The 23,436-nt window shown below is 42.7% G+C and overlaps 1 protein-coding gene across 7 annotated transcripts in view; it reads left to right on the top strand.

Annotated features, from left to right (window-relative positions):
* The window catches only part of LOC124039505 (transcription factor SOX-6-like), a 171,881-nt gene that overhangs the window by 90,337 nt on the left and 58,108 nt on the right, over nt 1-23,436 (top strand). For 6 of the 7 annotated variants that reach the window (XM_046355550.1, XM_046355581.1, XM_046355570.1 and 3 more), the window contains one exon: nt 16,450-16,539. In XM_046355550.1, the coding sequence (XP_046211506.1) occupies nt 16,450-16,539 (90 nt within the window). Of the gene's footprint in view, nt 1-14,118; nt 16,175-16,449; nt 16,540-23,436 lie in introns of those variants that run through there. The other variant, XM_046355576.1, reaches the window with a different exon arrangement.

Genomic DNA, 23,436 nt, shown 5'->3' with positions numbered 1-23,436 from the left:
CAAGTAAATAATTGTCCAATTATCACCAACAACATAAAACTAGCAGTGCTCAAGGACACTTGACGTAGAGTATACATGAATTCTTTGGGGATTTTAACCTTTTAGTTGGAAGTGCATCAATGTATCTGCAGTGCCACCAGGTTCATACGAATTGCATGGAACGTACTGTATAGTAACACACTCTTAAAAAATAAGGGTAGGGTTAGGGTGTACTACAGTGTCGTTACCTGGGGTACAACCAGGTAAAATGTCAACTTTACAGGTGCACAATGAACTCACATGGTACAGTTTGTCAACATGTAGGTATAATGGGACATTTTTCTACCTAATATTTGGAATATAAGACACGATCATCACTGCATTTTGATAGGTGGGAGCAATATACTGGTGGGGTACATTAGCATATTTGGAGGTGTGGTGAAATATGTGTATTTGTGCCAACCGTCAGTGGAAGTTTTGTAGCAGTTTAAGTGTTTGATGGTTATGCCAATGCAAATCCTTTGATACTGTTCATTCTTGCAAATGTTTTAAGATAATGTGTCGGTAATGAGCAGCCCTGAGCTGCACAGTGAAGAGGTTATTATGAATGTTCTAGTAACTTAATGTAAACTTGTTGCTGTGAATCACTAATTTCTTAACTGGAAACTACTTGGCAGTAAGTTATTTTAAAAGTCACAGTAACTTGCTGCCACCAGCAATCTTGACAATAACCTACGGTGCCTTCACTGACTCTTCTGTTGACAACATGCACATCACTTGCTGATTGGCAGCATACTGTAACAGCCACCAGTCACCATGTAATTGTAATACTCACTTCCCTTCCAGACCATCAAGTCAGTGAGTGTGATGGATTAGCAATAATCCACTTGTAATTGGTTGACCATAAATGATTGAAAATTAAACATTAACTTTCAGTGAACCAACTTCCATTAAGCTACTGGAAATGCACAGTAACCTCTTCACAGTGCAGCTCTTGATTTTCACAAGTTTTAAAAAAGGTTGCAGTACTGACAATATCAAAAGAGGTGCTCAACCTTCATCAACATAACGATAAAACCACGTAAACTGGTACAACATTTCCACTGACGGTTGGCACAAATACAACATATTCTAGACCATGCCCCCACATATGCTAATGAGCCCCCACCAGCACGATGCCCCACCTATATTTCAAAGTGCAGTAGTGATTGTACCTAGTGGGAAGTGGGAATTGACCACATACGACTGGCAAAAATCCACTTGTATGACCCTCCAACTGTTAATTACTAGTAGGAAACATGTTTATCATCCCTGAGCTCTGAATTATCCCACATGCTTACCTCTGACAAATGGTTGCAATTTCAAGAGAGTATTTATGCACGTTTAGGGCAATATTCTATCATATCCACGCTAGTGGACACCCACATAGCGATTGTTTTGGGACTGCGTGAGAGCTGTCAAATCCACAAGTGTCTCATGCCATTATACTTGAAGCAGAAATTGCTATTGGCTGCATAGAGCTGCGTTAAGGGGTCCCATGAAGCCTTACAAGTTGGAACACTGGAATGTGATATGTACAGTAATCTACACCTAGAAATCCTCATTATTGTTGGCTATCGAGTGTTTACGCTTGATCTCATTGACTCTAGGTCTTAATGTCAAGTGCCCCTCTGCACTTAAACTTTTTAGTTGATAATCACACAAATATTGACTTGATTCCGGGCAACTTTTATCGAAGTGCAGTAATATATTCTTGCCAATAAATCGGGCCTTTCACATGTGAAAACATTTGTATTTGGAACACTTCACATGTGACATTTCCAAAAACACATGTTTTCACATGTGCAAAACATGTGGAAATGTCTTGTGAAGTCATGTGGTTTTTCCGTAAGGGGTGGTATACGGCTTGTAGTGGCCCTTGCAATGGTTTTTCTTGTGTGGTCCAACAGACTCTCATATCTCCACAGCTAGTTTTGCCTAGGCTAGCTCTGCCTGCAGCCCTAGGTTGTGTTTAAAATGGCACGCTATTCAATATATAGTGCACTACATTGACCATCCCCCCTCGTTAAAAATAAGGCACTATATAGGAAATGGGGTGCCATTTGGAACCCATTGCAGGCCTGGGGATCCGATCACAACATCTAATGGCTTAACCAGCTGGAGGGCAACATCAAGGGAGTCCAACTTTGCTTAACCCCTGTCTGTGACAATAGACTCATTGTGTGCTTCTCCACTTAGTTCTCTCGCAGCGATGATAGGCCATTTCAGCATCTCTGTCAATGCCACTCAAAACGCAGAGCGGGTTTTCCCTTGGCACTATTGTTCTTGGGATAGATAGAGGGAGAGAGAGAGAGTGTGTGTGTGTACATGTGCACTCGCGCTGATCCCAATTAGTCGACTGGTCGATTGTTTGGTCGTTAGGCTGTTGTTCAACCGAGATTGTTTTAGTCGAGCAGTAACAAATATATATATATTTGCGCCAATCTCAGTGAATGGACGCCTAGACTAAAAGCAAATTTATGCTTGATCCGAAAATGTGGTCGGTGGCACCATATGGAGGGTGTGACGCAATTGCGGAGCCTCCAGAGGCATGCAGAGACCAAATCAAACTCTGTACCGCATCGCCATCCGCCTCCCATTGACATGGTTGGTTGGTAAGTGCTTCCTGTATAAACACAAACTCACTTCCTTCCAAACCTGGACAACGCTAGGCCAATTGTACATCGCCCCACGGACTTCCCGGTTTCGGCCAGCTGGGCGCGAACCCAGAGTCTCACAACAAAACCTAATACACACAATCTAGTAAAGGAATGGGTTGAAAATATATTGTATAAGTAGAAAATATATGGATGAGCAGTGACAGAGAGGCTAAGATGCAATAGATAGTAAAGAATAGATAGTGACCGTACTAGGCAGTGATACAGCCAGACAGGATGCTCTCAATTATGCACCTATAAAAGCCACATTTTTTCAGATTCCTGAGGTTGAAGAGGTGCTGTTGGGCCTTTTTCACTACACTGTCTGTGTGCGTGGACCATTTCAGTTTGTCGGTGATATGTACACAGAGGAACTTAAAACTTTCCACCTTCTCCACTGTTGTCCCGTCGATGTGGATAGGGGGGTACACCCTTTGCTGTCCACGATCATCTCTTTTGTTTTGCTGACATTGAGTGAGAGGTTATTTTCCTGAGACCACACTCCTAGGGCCCTCACCTCCTCCCTGCAGGCTGTCTCGTCGTTGTTGGTAATCAAGCCTACCACTGTAGTGTCGTCTGCAAACTTGATGATTGAGTTGGAGGCGTGCATTGCCACGCAGTCGTGGGTGAATAGGGAGTACAGGAGAGTGCTGAGAACGCACCCTTGTGGGGCCCCAGTGTTGAGGATCAGCGGCATGGAGATGTTGTTTCTTACCTTCACCATCTGGGGTCGGCCCGTCAGGAAGTCCAGGACCCAGTTGCACAGGGCGGGAACGAGACCTAGGGTCTCAAGCTTAATGATGAGTCTGTAGGTTACTATGGTGTTGAATGCTGAGCTGTAGTCAATGAACAGCATTCTTACATAGGTATTCCTCTTGTCCATATGGGATAGGGCAGTGTGCAGTGTGATGGCGATTGCATCATCAGTGGACCTATTGGTGTGGTAAACAAATTGGAGTGGATTTAGGGTAACAGGTAGGGTGGAGGTGATATGATCCTTGACTAGTCTCTCAAAGCACTTCATGATGACCGAAGTGAGAGCTATGGGGCGATAGTCATTTAGTTCAGTAACCTTTGCTTTCTTGGTAACAGCAACAATGGTGGCCATCATGTGGGGACAGCAGACTGGCATAGGGACTGATTGAATATGTCCGTAAACACACCAGCCAGCTGGTCTACACATGCTCTGAGGACACGGCTAGGGATGTCTGGACCGGCAGCCTTGCGAGGGTTAACACATTTAAATGTTTTACTCACGGCAGCCACAGAGAAGAGAGCCCACAGCATTTCTTTTTTTTTAAAACAAGACGTCGATGTCCTTGACGGGGCTAGTTTTCTTTTTGTAATCTGTGATTGTTTGTAGACCATGTCACATATGTCTCGTGTTTGAGCCGTTGAATTGTGACTCCACTTTGTCTCTTTACTGATGCTTTGCTTGTTTGATTGCCTTACGGAGGGAATAACTACAATGTTTGTAATTGGTCATGGTTCCAGTCACCTTGCCATGGTTAAATGCAGTGGTACGTGCTTTCAGTTTTGCGCGAATGCTGCCATCAATCCATGGTTTCTGGTTAGAGAAGGTTTTAATAGTCACAGTGGGTACAACATCTCCTATACACTTCCTTATAAACTCGCTCACCGAGTCAGTGTATACGTCAATGCTATTGTCTGAGGAAACCCGGAACATATCCCAGTCCACTTGATCGAAGCAATCTTGAAGCGTGGAATCCGATTGGTCTGACCGGCATTGGATAGACCTAAGCACTGGTGATTACTGTTTTAGTTTCTGCCTATAGGAGGGGAGCAACAAGATGGAGTCATGGTCAAATTTGCCAAAAGGAGGGTGGGGGGAGGGCCTTGCATGCACTACGGAAGTTAGAGTAGCAGTGGTCAAGTGTGTTACTCGCTCGTGTACTGCAATCAATATGCTGATAGAATTTATGTAGCCTTGTTCTCAGATTAGCTTTGTTAAAATCCCCATAAATGCAGCCTCAGGATATATATTTTACATTTGCATAAAGTCCAGTGAAGTTCCTTGATGGCTGTCTTGGTATGTGCTTGCGGGGGGATATACACTGCTGTGACGATAACCAAGGAGAGTTCTCTTGGGAGATAATATGGTCGGCGTTTGATTGTGAGGAATTCTATGTCAGGTGAACAAAATTACTTGAGTTGTTGTTACAATTACACCATGAGTTTTTAATTATGAAACATACACCCCCGCCCTTCTTCTTACCAGAGGGATGTTTGTTCCTGTTGGCGGGATGCACTGAAAATCCCGTTGGCTGTACGGACTCCAACAGCATCTCCCCAGCTAGCCATGTCTCCATGAAACAGAGTATGTTACAATCCCGGATATCTCTTTGGAAAGCAACTCTTGCCCTAATTTCGGCTGCTTTTTTAACTAGGGACGGGACATTAGCGAGTAATATACTCGGAAGCGGTGGGTGGTGTGTGCGCATCCGAAGCCTCACTAGAAGACTGCTCCGGCACCCTCTCCTCTCGGCGGCTTTGGTTTGGATCGGCCTCTGGAATCATTTAAAATGCCCTGGGAGTTGCAGACAAAGGATCCGCTTTGGGAAAGTCGTATTCCTGGTTGTAATGCTGGTTGTGCTGGTAAATTGACGTCTCTCTGATATCCAATAGTTCTTCCTGGCTGAATGTAATAACACTCAAGGTTTTCTGGGCTAACAATGTAAGAAATAATCAATAAAAAACTAAATACTGTACAGTTTCCTAAGGACTTGAAGCGAAGCTGCCATCTCTATCAGCGCCATCTTGTCAATCATATATCACCAGTGGTAGATTTACCGTTAATTCCTATAATTTCTAATCTACAGTGTTTGTTACTTTGGTTACGGTCATTTATTTGAATGCATTCAGTATTATTATTTAAGTCTTCCAGTTCTCATTGTCTGAGTGGACACATTTTTTTGCAGAGTGCACAACCTATGCTTCACTTGTGAGAAACAAGTTTTGGTTTATTTGGTTTTGTCAATTTGTCATTGTCTTTTGTTTGGAGCGCTCCTGCCAATGTTGAGTAAGGATGCGCACGCATATAAGTAGACCTATAGGCTACCTTGTCTGTGCGCAAATGTAGGCGTATGAATTTGCCCATTTGGGGATCTGATAGTATTTCTGATTGGCTTAACACACCACCACTAATGACCTGTGGAGCGTCTCAAAGTCATGTTTTCTTCACCTCAAACAGTAAGGGAACTAAGTATGTTTTTTTCATCCATTGAGAGTTACAATAGTTCCTCAATGTGTTTGGAAAATATTTCCAGCTCTCTCCCGGAAAAATGTCATGGTCTGATCCAGTGGAAACGTAATAAAATAGGCCTCTTATCAGTGCTGACTTGGACTGGAGTAGGTTCCTGTACTCATTTATTTTGAGTGCTGGTACTGTTTATATTTAGGTGCAGGAGCTTCACAATACTTTTGAGTGAATATTCTATAAGAGAAACTGGAGCTCAAGCAGTAGAAAAATGTGAGGTGCCGGTACTCAGCTCCGGTGAGGTCCTGCCCAAGTCAAGCTCTGCTGCTTATCCCTTGCGCAAATAGTGTACAGGTGTCTGTCCAGAGAATAGTGGTGCTAGAGGGCCCCGATTATTTTATACAATGTTGCAAGATCGCTAGCGCAAGTTTCAGGGCTGGACCCAACTTAAGTTCATTGCAGACAGGCCATGTGTAGCCATAGTATATTTATTTTTATCAGGATATTTTCTACCTGCAGGCTGCAACGTTTTTATTTGTTTGCTTTATGTAGGCTATTTTTACATAGTCGACAATAGCAATATAAGTTCATTTGTACCATTTTCATTTAGATTTGGATAGAATTTTGATTAACCACATGACAAGGATTTTGAGATATGAAGATGTTATTATAAATTCAATGAAACTGTTTTACGAAAATGTGCATATGAAACCCTTAACTGGCACGCAGATCGGTAGAAATGGTAAGATAAATTGGCATTCAACATGAGAAAGGTTGCCAACTCCTCGTGTAGCCTTTTACCGGCAACTTCAGGAGAGTAATGGCAGAATCTGTGAAAGCTAGCAGGAGCGGGAGGAGAATAGTTGGGTCAGGTTAAGATCTCTTGAGACATTTGTTTTATTTTATTTGTAAGCTTAAAGCATCAGACAAGCTCAATGCATATAGGTGATTTTATTAAAATGCATCGATATGTCTATATATGGAAAAAAAATACACGTTTCAAGATGCCGACCAAATGATTGATCTAAAGAACAGACGAATTTTGGTCTACAAAGATTTTCTTTAACCGGGGACAGCCTTAGTCTGTGTACACGTGTGTGTGTGTGTGTGTCTTTCAGTGTATCCGGAAATACCTCTCTAAAAAGAGGCGTGCAACTATTCCGTCTAGCCTGCCTGACAATCTGTATAATTAAGCGCTCCTATTCAGTCAGCCTTGCTCGTACCTTTCAATTTCTTTACAACTGGACCAGTCATGCCACTAGCAGTTACTTTTCCTCACTTAGGATTCATTATGTTTCATAGACCAATCATCTTTTCTCATATCATAATCCTCTTTTCTCATTAAGCAAATCCCCATTTAGGTGTTACCCGATGGCCATGGTAGCTATTGTCGGTTACACGCTAAGGCCGAGTCGCAAAGGGCACCCTATTCCCTATGTGGTACACTACTTTTGTCCAGAGTCCACAGGGCTCTGTTTTAAAAGTAGTGGACAATATAAGGAATAGGGTGCCATTTGCGACATAACCTCATCGTAAGGGGGCGGGTAATGCAGAGAGTAAGTGTCGTCTGAATGAACAGTGATCCTTTGTGGAACCCACATTCTAATATGTGAAGTGTGTGTTTGTGTGTGTATGCATGTTGGTGCTTGTGTGGGTGCAGGCAGGTGGTAGTAGTGGTGGTACAGTGGTAGGTAGAGGTGGTGTAGAGAGAATAAGGTCAGGCTAAGGGTTAAGCCTGTAGGCTAATTATACAAGGTATTTGACTCGAGGCTTAGCATTGCCACTGCGTTTGCCCTTCTCTATAGGATTGGCAGCTTGCGTGTGTGTGTGTGCGTGCGTGTGTGTGTGTGTGCGTGTGCGTGTGTGTGTGCGCACATACGTACATTTGAGTGTGTGATTTTCCAAGTTTGTGTGATTGTACCTCTTCCCATCCTCCTCTATATCGTCGTCTGTTTCCCTGCTTTCCCCATAATGAAGAGGGATCTCTGCTGTAATGATCTGTGGCAGAGTGCCTTAACTACATCAAGCCACGGGATGCCCAGTAGCCTTTTCCACGGCTTGGCAGTTGGCCAAATGATCATATAGTCCTCTTTGATAGACCTCATCCAGTCCTGCACACACCTCCCTGGAGTTTATGAAACAAATGTTTTTTTTTACCCAATGAAATTTTGTATCCCCCAATTTTCAAAGAGTAGCAGGCCTCCAATTAAGCATGTGGCATAAAATACACAACATATAGTGGTTCAGAGTTTGTTTTAAAGAGCGGGAGGCTGTAACAGTGTCTGTGAGAGGGTTTCATAATCACCCCCCATTACAGATGATATATAATGAACCAGCTGCTTGTGTGACGTACTTGTGTGCTATTCTCTCTCTGTGCGTCCGGATGTCTTTCCAAACCCCTCGGATTCTCCCTGTTCGGATGTGTCGACAGTGGTGGGGGCCCGTGGGTAGACATACTAGGTCGGCCTCTCACTTTCTAAAGCACTCAGCTGTCGACTCCAGCAAGAACCCCCCCCCCTCCCAACACTTCTTCTACCCCCTGTGAATACAACCACTCACACCCCAACCTCCTGTTACCCTATGCCCCCCCCCCCCCACAACAACACTTCTATTGTGTCTCCGCCTCACATGGTGTTGGGGATAGGGTTTCCTCAAATCACGAGTAAAGTGCAAACCAAATCCAATGGACTTTTTGGATGAGTGCGGAGGGGTGAGGTATTCTGAAACATGACAGGGGTGAGACGTTCTCTTTCCTCTGAATTGTATTTGCACTGAGAGACTTCAGGTGTGATAAGCAAGTACTTTGGTCCTCTGTAGCTCAGTTGGTAGTACAGGAGGTTGGTGGCACCTTAATTGGGGAGGACGGGCTCTTTGACTTGTGCGGATCGAGTGGAACGGTATCAGCTACATTGGAGGTTTTGCTCCGTTCCGGCCATTATTATGAGCCGTTCCCAGGAATACCCGTCCGTACAATGTACGCACGCATGAATGTAAGTCGCTTAGGTTACAAGCGGTCTGCTTGTATACAGTCGGGTCCGAAATGATTGACACCCTTGACACCCATTTTTATCAAGGTCGTCAATCATTTTGGACCCCACTGTTATAAGTCGAGGCTGGGTTATAAGTTGAGGGTTAAAAGCTTAGTATTACGTTCCTTCGTACTATAATTGTGCTACTGTACGACTGACCGCCGCGACTGTCACACAAATAACCCGAGGTCTAACCAGAGCAGGATGACATTCGTTCACTGGGGTTCAACTTTACAGAAGGTTCAGCGAGAAACTGTACGGTATTAGAACAGATTTGCCTCGGTCGTGTAGACTATGGACTCATGTCAGCTCCATACGAAGCATTTCTATCTGCAACTGCCAATGTAGCCGCACCCAACGGGATGAAGCACAGCAGCCGTTTTATACCAGAAAACTGTGTGTGCGTCCCAATTCCCTACGTTTCTGGGCACTTTTTCACTTCCCTTCATATACCTAATCCAACGGGATTCAAGTGCGTACATCGGGGGAAGGAATTGGAACATGAAGAAAGTGGAAGTGGAGAATGGCTATAGGGTGGAAGCTTGTGGGTCAGATGCTGGTCAGTTGATGAGGTCATACAGGGAGGCTAGTATGCTGCTACCCTCTGTCATCCAGCCCCCATCCACCCTCTCTAAAGGAGCAGCTTGCAGGCATTCACCAACCATGGCCCAACGTTTAGACCAGGGTGAAGTTCACCCAAGATGCTGATCTTGAGTCAGTTTTGTATTTTTTTCCCCACTAATGGTTAAGGTTAGGATTGGGGAGGCCTAGCTGACCCTAGAGCTGTACCTAGGAGAAACTTCACCCTGGAGCCCGTGGCTGGCAGCTCGAACAAGAGAGAGAGAGAGGCAGAGCAGGTGTCATCTGACAGATGAAAATAGTGTCTCTGTAATGGACACGGCGCTAACACGCACAACACACATCTGACTCAGACTCTAATGGTTTTACAGCACTTAGCTCTTGTAGTGGCTAGATGGCTTCAGTACACACATTTGCTTGAATCCTTAGGCTACTTGTGTGAGACGGAACAGAACCGTGTGTGGAGTTTGGTTGTATCTAGGGGGGCACTTGTGTGTGTGTTTGTGTGCGTGTACAGTATGTTAGTGGCTGTGCTGTATGTGCTAAAGAGAGGATCTCTCCTTTGCTCTCTGGCCTCTCTTGTGTTTGGACATATGTTGAGTTTTATTTCACTCCGACATAAATCCTCCTGGCCAGCTGTTCAGCCCAGCTGCTCTCTCTCTCTCTCTCTCTCTCTCTCTCTCTCTCTCTCTCTCTCTCTCTCTCTCTCTCTCTCTCTCTCTCTCTCTCTCTCTCTCTCTCTCTCTGTCTCTCTGTCTCTGCCTCTCTCTCTCTCTCTCTCTCTCTCTCCTCTCTCTCTCTCTCTCTCTCTCTCTCTCTCTCTCTCTCTCTCTCTCTCTCTCTCTGCCTCTCTGTCCCTCTGCCTCTCACTTCACTCTCTGTCCTCTTGCTCTCTGTCTTTCTCTCCTTCTCTCCAACTGCAGTGCAACATTGAGTACTGACCCCCCCCCCCTTCTGAACTAGGTATAGTGCATGTGTCTGATTCTCCCTCTTAAATAAGAAGTGGACTAACAGTAGATGGTAGCTGAGCAAACGTTGTTAATTCGTTGCTCTACCCACTCAATTTGCTGTGGGTTGGAAGAAGAGTTGATATTGCTCATTCGTGTATATTGATTGATTTAGACTTGGGTGGGGGATCTCAATGGTTCTCTTATTTAAGCTTCAGTGCTGTAGGTATCATGCATTAACTGTTGGGAGGGTAAAAAAAAAGAACCTTAAATTAGCGTTTAGGACAACTGCTAGTGTATGTGTGTGTGTGCATGCGTGCGTGAGTGCGCGCGTGCGTGCTTGAGAGAAAGCAAGGGAAAAAGAGAGAGAGAGGAGAGATATCATTATTTTCTTTCCAAGTGGTGACCTCATGCTAGGCTACTGTAGACAGTAAAGGCTCGGCTCCTAAACTCCTGGCAGTGTCCTCCCTCCACGACTGTTGACGCTTGCCTGCCGCACACCATTACACGCCTGGGGTTTCTGTTAAACACCATAAACACTTGCTTTTGGCACAACGCTGAGACAGCCAGGTGATAAAAAGTCTGTTTACACCAAACACAATCTCTGATACTTGGCTGGCTGGCTGGGCTCCACAGATTTACAATGACAGCTTTGTCTGTGTGTGTGGTTTAGCAACCAATAGAAGCACCGTGGGGCTTTCCTCCCACCTTATTCTCCTCTTTCTTCTCCTCCTCTTTCTCCTCTTCTCCTACCTCTTCTCGCCCCACTCTCTCCTTTTTCCTCTTCTCCATCCTTCCCCTTCTCCCTCACTTCTCTGGACCTTGTTCATAAGTCGTTCATCATTTGAATATCCCCTCTATTAGGGGAAGGAGAGTGAGTGTGGAATTTCTATCCAGTCCCCAATCTAAACAGCACTTGATCCCCATTCTGTAGGGTTAAGAAAGGAGGGAGAGATAGAGACACATCCAGGGTTAAACACACCATTTCCTCCTCTCTTCTCCTCTCCATTCCTCTGCCTCTTGCTCTTCCTTCCTCCTTCTCTTTTCAAATGTGTTTATCAGTTTGAGGGTTATAAATCGTGGATAACCATCACATGCACGTGCACGTAATGTACACACTGTAAAACTTGTACAGCATTATACTGGCACCAGAGTTGCCAGCTCAATTCTGTAATGCTGTAAACATACTGTAACAGTTCTCTTCTATCTCCTCCTCTGATGAAGAGGTGGAACAAGGACCGGACCAAAATGCAGCGTGATGATGATTCATGATATTTTAATGAAGGAAAAAACTATACATGAAGAAACTACAAAATAATGAAATGTGAAAACCGAAACAGCCCTATCTGGTGCAAACACAAAGACAGGAACAATCACCCACAAAACACTCAAAGAATATGGCTGCCTAAATATGGTTCCCAATCAGAGACAACGATAAACACCTGCCTCTGATTGAGAACCACTCCAGACAGCCATAGACTCTTGCTAGATACCCCCACTAAGCCACACGCCCAATACCTAACAAAACCCCAAGACAAAACACACCACAATAAACCCATGTCACACCCCGGCCTGACCAAATAAATAAAGACAAACACAATATACTTCGACCAGGGCGTGACACGTACAGTGACATTCTCCCTAGTGCTAAGCGATTAACCACAATTTCGTTTTTTAAACAACTGATTGGCCTGATTGGTCGGTTAAATTATTTTAATTCCATTTAGTTGTTTTTTTCTTCTTGTGAGCTCAATGCGCAAATTTCACAGTTTCTCTAAAGATAAATCAGATCCAGACTGAATTGGGCGATGTAGTAGGGAGTTGTAGTTTTCAGCAGGCCAATATTCTACATAGTTTAGTGCATCAAATGTGGTAATTAACTACAATGACCATAATCCTTTGCACATATACTTGTCTGGTCTGTGTTTTTTTTTACGCCTGATATGGAGGAGACAGAAGATTGCACAATCGTGAGGGGATATAGAGAGCAGCTGTAGATCCGAGGGGTATCTCTACCTGAAAATACATGATCTAAGTGATTGATAGTTGGTATTCAGCAGTCATAAAAGTGTCCCCTATTTACTTTGAAGAACTACAAAATACAGAGATGTGATTTCTTGGAATTCAATTATAAAGTAATCAAATAAAACAACTTATGTACACAACTGAAATATTTTATTAAAGTAATGTGAATAAATGATGGTTAATAAGTGAGTAATGGGCAGTCACTACCGTCATGGGACTTTTTTTGTGTGTGTTACAGAATTCAACCCAAATAATCAAAACCGAAATCAGGGATGATGTTTTAATAATAGAACCGAAACCAAACCGACTGTAAATGGTACTAATCGCTCAGCACTACTGAAGTCGTAAAATGTAAGAAAACAATACATTTGTACATAAATGTAAACAACCGACTTGACAATAGAAGTATAAATGGTTAACACAAATGAGAGCATCATTGCAATCTAAAAAATATATTGTGTGGGGGTGTGGGTGGAGAGAGAGAGAGAGATAAAGCGGGAGGGAGTTGAAATTAGGATTGGGTACAATCCTAGATCGGGTACAATTGGGTACAATCCTAGATCTATGATCAGGGGCAACTCCATTTGAGGAGCAGAGCATCCAGGAGAGAGAGAGAAGTCAGCATGGCATCAGCTGCTCCTCATGGGTCTCCATAACAATCCTCCTCAGTTCGGATTTTCTCAGCTATGTCTCACCCCTAGGACAAGCATAAAGAAATTCATAATAGAATCAGAGACCGAGCACACCTGGGCTGTTACCCTGTGGGTAAAAAGACAGGGGACATATCAAGCTGGTGTCGTGTGTGTGTGTGTGTGTGTGTGTGTGTGTGTGTGTGTGTGTGTGTGTGTGTGTGTGTGTGTGTGTGTGTGTGTGTGTGTGTGTGTGTGTGTGTGTGTGTGTGTGTGTGTGTGTGTGTGTGTGTGTGTGTGTGTGTGTGTGTGTGTGTGTGTGTGTGTGTGCTTACCTCACCAGAGGTCTTCATTCATTCAAACTCTGCGAGCTCTTGGTAGAATGGGGCAAGGCAGCGGTTGAGAACAGCTGACTTCCTCTGGGCCACCTTGCCAAGCACTTTGTCCCATCTTCAGGGTTCATCTTCTTGGGATGATTTGAGAACTAGGAACCTGTACAGCCATACGACATCAATTGAGTCGTTGAACAAATGCAAGTAAGACCGCTATACAGACCTACTTCGAATCCTAGCTAACTAAATAAAACATTGCAATAGCCTTCACAATATCCCAGCTTATTATACCAGACTCACAGCATTTTATTTTCTTCCCGTGCCACCAAGCGTTTGCTTTCTATTAGTAAAGTGAACAGGTTTAGCTAATACTGTCACATTATGAAACAGTGCTGTTTAAATTAAACAGGAGAGGCCATACGGACACTCCTGGCCTGTAAAACTATGACGTATGTCGGCACAGCTGAGAGCAGAGTGATCCAAATCACAGGAGGACACTGTGTCCCGGTGTTGTTGCCGTTCACGCTCTCCCCATTCGGTAGACCGTATCATGGTGACATCTAGGTGGCTACCAACATGAGTTATTTATTATGTAGGCTGTTTTCCTACTTGAGATATAATATAAACAATTGGCCATTTTACTAGCTACTGCCAGCGACACTGTGTTACAGCTGCCCAGTGTGGCAAGCACCTTAGGTCGGCAGGTACCTCAATACGACACTGGTGCACTGGTCATTAGTATGGACTTTAGCGGCTTGCGCGTAGTTTAACGGCCCATGGCTTGGTTCATGTGTAGAATGCGTCCAGTCAATCTGAAGGAAAAAAAAACAGTTGCAGCAGTTTTAATATGGGTAATATCTTTTGAACTGCTAGAAACAAGCCATTTTCTCTGTAGTAATGGTAAAAACATAACGGTCACGAATCTGCGCTCAATTAATTATCTGTGGCACTAAGAGGTGTATCTAAAAGCTTGTCATCACAACGATTATCATCGTCTTCTTTTTTTTCGAGGTCTCACAGCGAGATGTTTACGAGCAATTTAGAGCCGACTGAAATGGCTTGTGTCGACTTGCGCTAGCTATCTCAAACGTTAGCCATCTAGCTAGGTTAGCTAAGAAAACATGCAGTAATTCAACGTTGGCTAGCAATAAAGAGACTTATAAAACAAGTCAAGGTTCCGAACCGCCAGCTGCTGAAAATATGCTTCCACTTCACAGCCGTTTCAAGAAGATATTTACAAAAATAGTCTGAGCTTCATGTGTCACCTAACAGCATGAGGTTGGCGCCTGAAACTGATCATTTGAATCTACAGTAGGCATAAGCTGTTACTGTAACAAATTATGTGTTAGAGTAATTTTTACAGGATTCTTAGTTAATAACAGTATTTTCCAGCATTGTTCCCATAATACAGTGCTATCTACAGCATTAATGCTGTAAAACAACATGTACAGCATTTTACTGTGCATTTTACAGTGTTTTACTGTTGAGATTACAGAACAGTCTTACAGTGCAGGTATCCACACACAAACACGCATGTTTCCCTCGTACAGCGTCGAAGCACGGATGCATAGTAGAATTATTAGATTGCATGTTATTCCCTAAGTGAGTCAATAAATCCTCCCTCTAATTCTACTTTATGCAAAGCCTAGCAGACTGTGTGTGTTTAACTCTCATAGTGAGGGAAAGACATTCTCTTCCCTTGGTTGTAAAAAGTTAAAATGACTGCCAAATATAAACAGTATATATCAAGCTAGGCATACTTTCAGTTTGAGATTTTTTAAATTAAAAATGTTATTTAACTAGGCAAGTCAGTTAAGAACAAATTCTTATTTGCAAATGATGGCCTACCGGGAAACAGTGGGTTAACTGCCTTGTTCAGAGTACAGAACGATAGATTTTTACCTTGCTATCTGCCTAGTGGTTAGATGACAAACCATCCACAAATTACGCAGGATTTTGACAGCAAAATTGTATCACCTATCTTGTTATTAGGGATCAGTCTTGGAAATTCTCTGTTTTGAGTATACAGGGTTGGGAAAGGCTTTTGGAATTCCATTTTGAAAACCTCTTTTGTAAGCATTTACGTTCCGTCAATGTTTGTTATGGGCTGCAAATTGCACCCTAACTCCCTGGTCAAAAGGAGTGAACTATGTAGGGGATAGGGCACCATTTGGGACACACTCTTTGCCTCCCTATGTTGACCATTGCTCGTGTTGATCCCATGTGATCCATGAACTTATTTACAATAATCATAATCCAGTGTAAACTAGGCTTTAATGGGACTGAATAACGGTATGGCTCAAATGGTACCCTATTCCCTATATAGTGCAATTCTTTATTTTGTTTTCCAAGGCCCATAGGGCTCCAGTCAAAAGTGGTGAACCGCATAGGGAATAGGGTGCCATTTGAGACACATGCTAAGTAAGTTGTGTTCCCCCGGCAAGGGCCTCATGACCACAATAGCCTACACGCACAAACCTCTCAAACCAAACATTGAGCCATTCACAATGCTCATATGCTTATGAATGCTGGTCCTTTTGTTAGGATACATTCTCACAAATGAGCCATTGTCCACTTAACCATTTTTCATCTAGAAAGCCTTTTGTCTTTAAAAAAAATACTGGAAGCGAAAAATGCCATCCTGACTGCTGGACGTCTCCGATCTCACTGAGGAATGAAACTGTCCTCATGGGGTTTACGACTGTGATAGGATTCTCTGGAAGATAGACTCATGCACACAGGTACACAACAGCATGTATCCACGAACACACAAGACACACACACACACACACACACAAGCCTCTTAGGGGTTATGTCGGGTGAAAAGTTTAAAACTGGATGCATAGAGATGAAGGCTAATCACAATATTCTTGTCTTGCCTCAGAGAAGCAAAAAAGTCCAATTGAAAGATTCAGAGTGGTGCATTAGTTCCCATTACATTCTGCTTAGGGTATAACACGTGCCTTGTTTGAAAGAACCAAGTTACTGACTTGCGTGTTCCTCTCTCCTTCCGTAGAGTCTACCTGTGCGGAGACACTTCTGTCCAGGGACTGGCAAGACAGGAGGGACAGACTGAATGCCAGCGAGGTCCTAGGAGAGGTCAAAGGTGAGACGGCTGTTATTCACAGGCTGCGTCCCAATAACACCTCCTTTCTCCTGAAATGTGCACTCGTTCACTACTTCCGACAATTCTAAAAGCAGTGGATGGTGGAGGTGTGGACACGTGGGTGATGGTGTGATATGTTGTATATCTTAAATGTATACCTACATTCAGATTTACACTGAACAAAAATAGAGATGCAACATGCAACAGTTTCTCTGATTTTACTGAGTTTCAGTTCATATCAGGAAATCGGTCAATTGAAAAAAATGTACTAGGCCCTAATCTATGGATTTATCATGACTGGGAATACAGATATGCATCTGTTGGTCACGGATACCTTTAAAAAAGTAGATAGGGTCGTGGATCAGAAAACCAGTCGTTATCTGGTGTGATCATGCAGTACGACACATCTCCTTTGCATTGAGTTGATCAGGCTGTTGATTGTGGCCTGTGGTATGTTGTCCTGCGAAGTTGCTGGATATTGGCGGGAACTGGAACACGCTGTCTTACACGTTGATCCAGAGCACCCCAAACATGCTCAATGGGTGACATGTCTGGTGAGTATGCAGGCCATGGAAGAACTGGGACATCTTCAGCTTCCAGGAATTGTGTACAGATCCTTGAGACATAAATGGGGCCGTGCATTATCTTGCTGAAACATGAGGTGATGGTGGTGGATGAATGGCGCGACAATGGGCCTCAGGATCTCTGTGCATTCAAATGCCATCGATAAAATGCAATTGGGTTCATTGTCCGTAGCTTATGCCTGTCCATACCATAACTTGACTGTCACCATGGGGCACTCTGATCACAACATTTACATCAGCAAACCGCTCGGCCTCATGATTCCATCTGCCCGGTACAGTTGAAACTGGGATTCATCTGTGAAGAGCAACGTTCTCATTTAACGTGTATAGAACATTAATATGTTATGTCCTGATAACATTGTAACCACGTTCTGGGTAAGTTATATTTGATATATTGAAAACACACAGGAACATTCCTATGAAAAGGTTAGTTCTTGACCTAATTAGATAGATGGGAACGTTCTCTAAAGCTGTGAGATAATAATGAGTCGTTATGAAATGGTCAACTAAAGTCGTCAGCATGTTGTGTCATGGTCCCCTGGAAGTTTTTTTTCGACTTCCCGCTTTGTCCCGGGGACGTCACCTGATGGTTGCAAAGAAACATAATCCCGCCCAATTTTTTAAATATTTTACCTATCACCCTTTGTTACTTGTTGCCAAGCCCATCAAAGCATTGATTGGTGAAACACAGATGCAGTCACAGCTCTTTGTATCTTGGCAATGCTTGGGACACCCACAGTGCTTTTAACATACATATTTGACCCATGATTACATTGTGTATGTTTATTCATACAGTAATTATTATTTAACATGTACTCACATGGGATTCAAACACACAACCTCTTGCTTCACAGTGTTGCGATTTTCCTGCTACGCCACCATGTCAATTAATGATTTCAGCTGCAGGCCTATTCCTACACTTTGCAGTTCAAAGTGCGTTCTCAGCTCTGTTAAAAAATACACTGAAGAAAAACTATGATGTTTATCACAGTGACTTGGGAATAACATTAAAACAGAATAATATGCCCCACCAATATTAGACAACTAACATGAAAACCCTAATTTAACATTTCTGAAATTGGTCAGATTAGAGAATAGTCAGGTAAATGATTACTAAAATAGCAGTGCAGTTGGCACTCTTTTGCTGTGTGCAGAGATGCATTATAGGTCATGAATGTGTAGGGGACTTATGAAATTCTACAGCGTTGGTGGCGCAGCAGAAAGATCAATATACCCCCAAATCCAGAGGTTGTGAAATCTAATCCCTGGTGGGGTGATATTGAAAATCAGTACGAAGTGATCATGCCAAAAGTAATCATATTGTCATTGATGAAATATTTCTACACAGTTTTAGCTGAACAGTTTACCACTAACATTAAAACGCCCATACCATTTAATTACTTTGCCTGTAATGGTTTGGGACACATGGTGGTGTGGGGTCAAATAAGCAGAGCATCTCTTTATGACGGGCAGACCTCTCCCCATCTTTACAGTCATTGAATCAATATGTTTTGACCATGACAGTTTACAATCCAAAGTTATGTAGGCTTCTCAACCTGCTCAGCAGCCACATTATGCATGATCAGATTAATCTGAGGTCTAGAATTTAGGAAACGATTTGTAGCAAATAAAATGGTTTTAGAGATGTTCAGGATTAGTTTATTACTGACCACCCATTCTAAAACTAACTCCAACTCTTTGTTTAGGGTTGCAGAGATTTCACTAACTGTGGTTGCTGAAATGTATAGTGTTGAATCATCAACATGCACACGCTTTGTTTTAATGCTAGTGGTTGGTCATTGGCTAAAATAGAAAAGAGTAGAGGGCCAAGAGAGCGCCCCTGCGGTACAGCACTCTACATGTTTAACATTAGAGAAGCTTCCATTAAATAAAAAATCTTCTGTGTTCTCTTAGATAGACAGGTGTAAATCCACAATATGGCAGAGGTTGAAAAGCCATAACACATACATTTTTTCAATAGCAGGTTATGGTCAATCATTTCAAAGGTTGCATTACAGCTCCCACAATCTTCTTATTACCCATTTCTTTCAACCAATCATCAGTAATTTGTGTCAGTGAAGTACATATGATCCCTTCTCTATAAGCATGCTGAAAGAGAAATAGCATTGTATCTGGTCAAACAAATAAAAATGTAAAGTTTGCTAAGAGTCGGCAGTAAGCTGATTGGTCGGCTGTTAGAATCAAAGGATGCTTTACCATTTTCGGGTATTGGAATGACTTTGGCTTCCCTCCAGGTCTGAGGATTAAAAATAAATCTAATTTTTTACCTGATTGATTAAAGATATGAAAAATAGCAGTGGCAATATAGTCTGCTACCATCCTCAGTAGCTTGCTATATAAATTGTCAATACCTCACCGACACTTAAATTACACTATTAATTATTAGGTATTTTATGCATGAATATGATGACTCACAGTTTATTGTTGGCATTTCTTTCCTAAATGTGCCTACTTTGCCAATGAAATAGTAATTAAAGTAATGGTCAACAAAAGTTTTATGTGATAAATGAGCTGATTCAATGAAAGATGGAGTTGATTTAGTCTTTCTGTCCATAATTCCATTTAAACTATTCCAAAGATTTTTTCCATCATACTTTATAAAATGTATCTTGGTTTCATAATATCATTTTTTATTCATTTAAAAACATTTTTTTGTCACATCGTTTCTCAATTTACAGTAAGTTTGCCAATCGGATGTGCAGCCAGACTTTTTCACTACTCCTTTTGCCTCGTCCCTCTCAACCATACAACTTTTCAATTCTTCATCAATCCACGGGGCCTTTACAGTTCTAGCAGTCAGTTTCTTAATAGGTGCATGCTTATTAATAACAGGAAGAAACCATTTCATAAAGGCACTAAGTGCAGCGTCTGGATGCCCTTCATTACACACATCAGACCAACATTTTCTTTCTTTACATTTTCAACATAGGAATCAGTGCAAAACATTTTGCATGATCTCTTATTGTAGGCCGAGCCTTTGTAACTTTGTCTTTTTTTAGATATGGCCACTGTATTTGTATATACAGTATCTGTATGTACAGCTTTGGAGCAGGGTTCTGCAGCATTGGTAAAAATGTGATCAATACACGTGGATGATGAAGTGAAAGTATAGTTCCTGTACTGTTTGTAATCACCCTGGTAGGTTGATTAATGATCTGAACCAGATTGCAGGCACTGGTTACAGGTTACAGCTTTCCCTTGAGCGGACAGCTTGATGAAAGGCAGTCTATATTCAGGTCACCCAGAAAATAGATCGCTCTGTTAACATCACACACATTATCAAGCATTGCACATGTTATCCAGTTAAGGAATGTTAGCACTTGGTGGCCTATAGCAGCACTCCAATAGTTGAGGCTTTAGATGTTTTTATTATTAGTTTTGATTTATTTCACCTTTATACAACCAGGTAGGCTAGTTGAGAACAAGTTCTCATTTACAACTGCGACCTGGCCAAGATAAAGCAAAGCAGTGTCGACACAAACAACAACACAGAGTTACACATGGAATAAACAAAAATACAGTCAATAACAAAATAGAGAAAAATGTCTATATACAGTGTGTGCAAATGAGTTAAGATAAGGGAGGTAATGCAATAAATAGGCCATAGTGGTGAAATAATTACAATTTAGCAATTAAACACTGGAGTGATAGATGTGCAGAAGATGAATGTGCAAGTAGAGATACTGGGGTGCAAAGGAGCAAAATAATAAGTAACAGTATGGGGATGAGCTAGTTGGATGGGCTATTTACAGATGGACTATGCACAGGTGCAGTGGTCTGTGAGCTGCTCTGACAGCTGGTGCTTAAAGTTAGTGAGGGAGATATGGGTCTCCAGCTTCAGTGATTTTTGCAATTCGTTCCAGTCATTGGCCTGCAGAGAACTGGAAGGAAAGGCAGCCAAAGAAGGAATTGGCTTTCGGGGTGACCAGTGAAATATACCTGCTGGAGCACGTGCTGCGGGTGGGTGTTGCTATGGTGACCAGTGAGCTGAGATAAGGCGGGGCTTTACCTAGCAAAGACTTATAGATGACCTGGAGCCAGTGGGTTTGGCGTCGAATATGAAGCGAGTGCCAGCCAACGAGAGCACACAGGTCACAGAGGTGGGTAGTATATGGGGCTTTGGTGGCAAAACGGACAGCACTGTGATAGACTGCATCCAATCTGCTGACTAGAGTGTTGGTGGTTATTTTGTAAATGACATCGCCGAAGTCAAGGATCAGCAGGATAGTCAGTTTAACGAGGGTATGTTTGGTAGCATGAGTGAAGGATGCTTTGTTGCGAAATAGGAAGCCGATTCTAGATTTCATTTTGGATTGGATATGCTTAATGTGAGTCTGGAAGGAGAGTTTAGAGTCTAACCAGACACCTAGGTATTTATAGTTGTCCACATATTCTAAGTCAGAACCATCCAGAGTAGTGATGTTGGACAGGCGGGCATGTGCGGGCAGCGATTGGTTGAGTAGCATGCATTTAGATTTACTTGCATTTAAGAGCAGTTGGAGGCCACTGAATGAGAGTTGTATGGCATTGAAGCTCATCTGGAGGTTAGTTAACACAGTGTCCAAAGAAGGGCCAGAAGTATACAGAATGGTGTCGTCTGCGTAGAGGTGGATCAGAGAATCACCAGCAAGAGCGACATCATTGATGTATACAGAGAAAAGAGTTGGCCTGAGAATTGAACCTTGTGGCACCCCTATAGATACTGCCAGAGGTCCTTGACAACATGTTCTCCGATTTGACACACTGAACTCTGTCTGAGAAGTAATTGGTAAACCAGGCGAGGCATTTGAGAAGCCAAGGCTGATGAGTCTGTCGATAAGAATGTGGTGATTGACAGAGTCGAAAGCCTTGGCCAGGTTGATGAATACAGCTGCACAGTATTGTCTTTTATCGATGGTGGTTATGATATCGTTTAGGACCTTGAGTGTGGCTGAGGTGCACCCATGACCAGCTCGGAAACCAGATTGCATAGCGGAGAAGGTACAGTGGGATTCTAAATGGTCGGTGATCTGTTTGTTAACTTGGCTTTCGAAGACCTTAGAAAGGCAGTTTAGGTCTAGAGTGTCTCCCCCTTTGAAGAGGGGGATGACCGGGGCAGCTTTCCAATCTCTGGGGATCTCAGACAATACGAAAGAGAGGTTGAACAGGCAAGTAATAGGGGATGCAACAATTTTGGGCTGATAATTTTAGAAAGAGAGGGTCCAGATTGTCTAGCCCTTCTGATTTGTAGATGAAGCAGGTGAACCTGCAAACCCAACATTTCAACAGCTTTATACATGAGATTCTCTCTAAGCTTTACAGGAATATGGCTCTGAATATATACAGCAACACCTCCCCCATAGGCATTCCTGTCTCTTCTGTAGATGTTATATCCTTCTATTGCTACTGCTTTATCATCAAATTAATGATCTAAGTGAGTCTCAGAGATGGCCAATATATGAACGTTATCTGATGTTAGCAAGTTATTTAATGAACCTTTTTTCTAAATCTACATACAGTATATTAATGGGTTATTTTTGTCCCATTCCTGGGTAGCTTATCAGATATAGACATAATATGGAGGGAAACAAAACTAACAAACAAAGAATGAAAAGAATGTTGTTCGGATAATATTAACCAAGAACTCGTGCGTGTCAGTTGGTGTATGTGATGGTTTGTGTGTGATGTGAAGCTTCTCACTTGGTCTGATATGCAAAGAAAGCGAATCTGAGCACGGGGCTAGGAAAGCTAAACGATTTTAGTGTGTCGTGTTCAATTCAAACTCACGTTCATTGTGAAGATACAGATCATGAAGCACTAGCTTGTGAATATACACAGGTGGAGGAGTGATACGTAGAATTGCACACAGGCCCATTTAAGCGGATGGGGATCTACTTTAGGGGTTGCAAACTTGAGTACCATATCAATTATGCTTTTTTCTCTCTCTCTTTCTCACAAACACACCCTCAAATACAACACAGATATATTGACCCCGACAAACACAGGCACACGCACAGAGAGAGAAAATGCATCATCGTCCTTTAGTTGGTGAGGCACAGGGTCTACGAATTGAGACCCACAGAATGTTGATGGATAAATCAAAAAGGTGCTTTAGTGTGGTTATAGGTTCTAGTCCATCTAGTCCATTCTATACATGCTTATAGGGGTGGCTGTGAGGCTGTGCATTGTATGAAAGCTGACTTACAGAGGTGACAATATGTTTTAGTGTTTTATAGCCTTGATTATCACACACACACACACACACACACACACACACACACACACACACACACACACACACACACACACACAC

This window comes from Oncorhynchus gorbuscha, linkage group LG01 (genome assembly GCF_021184085.1).
Source record: "Oncorhynchus gorbuscha isolate QuinsamMale2020 ecotype Even-year linkage group LG01, OgorEven_v1.0, whole genome shotgun sequence".
In the NCBI taxonomy this organism is placed as follows: domain Eukaryota; kingdom Metazoa; phylum Chordata; class Actinopteri; order Salmoniformes; family Salmonidae; genus Oncorhynchus; species Oncorhynchus gorbuscha.
The sequence above is the reverse complement of the archived record's forward strand: the minus strand, read 5'-3'. Positions and strand labels throughout refer to the sequence as shown.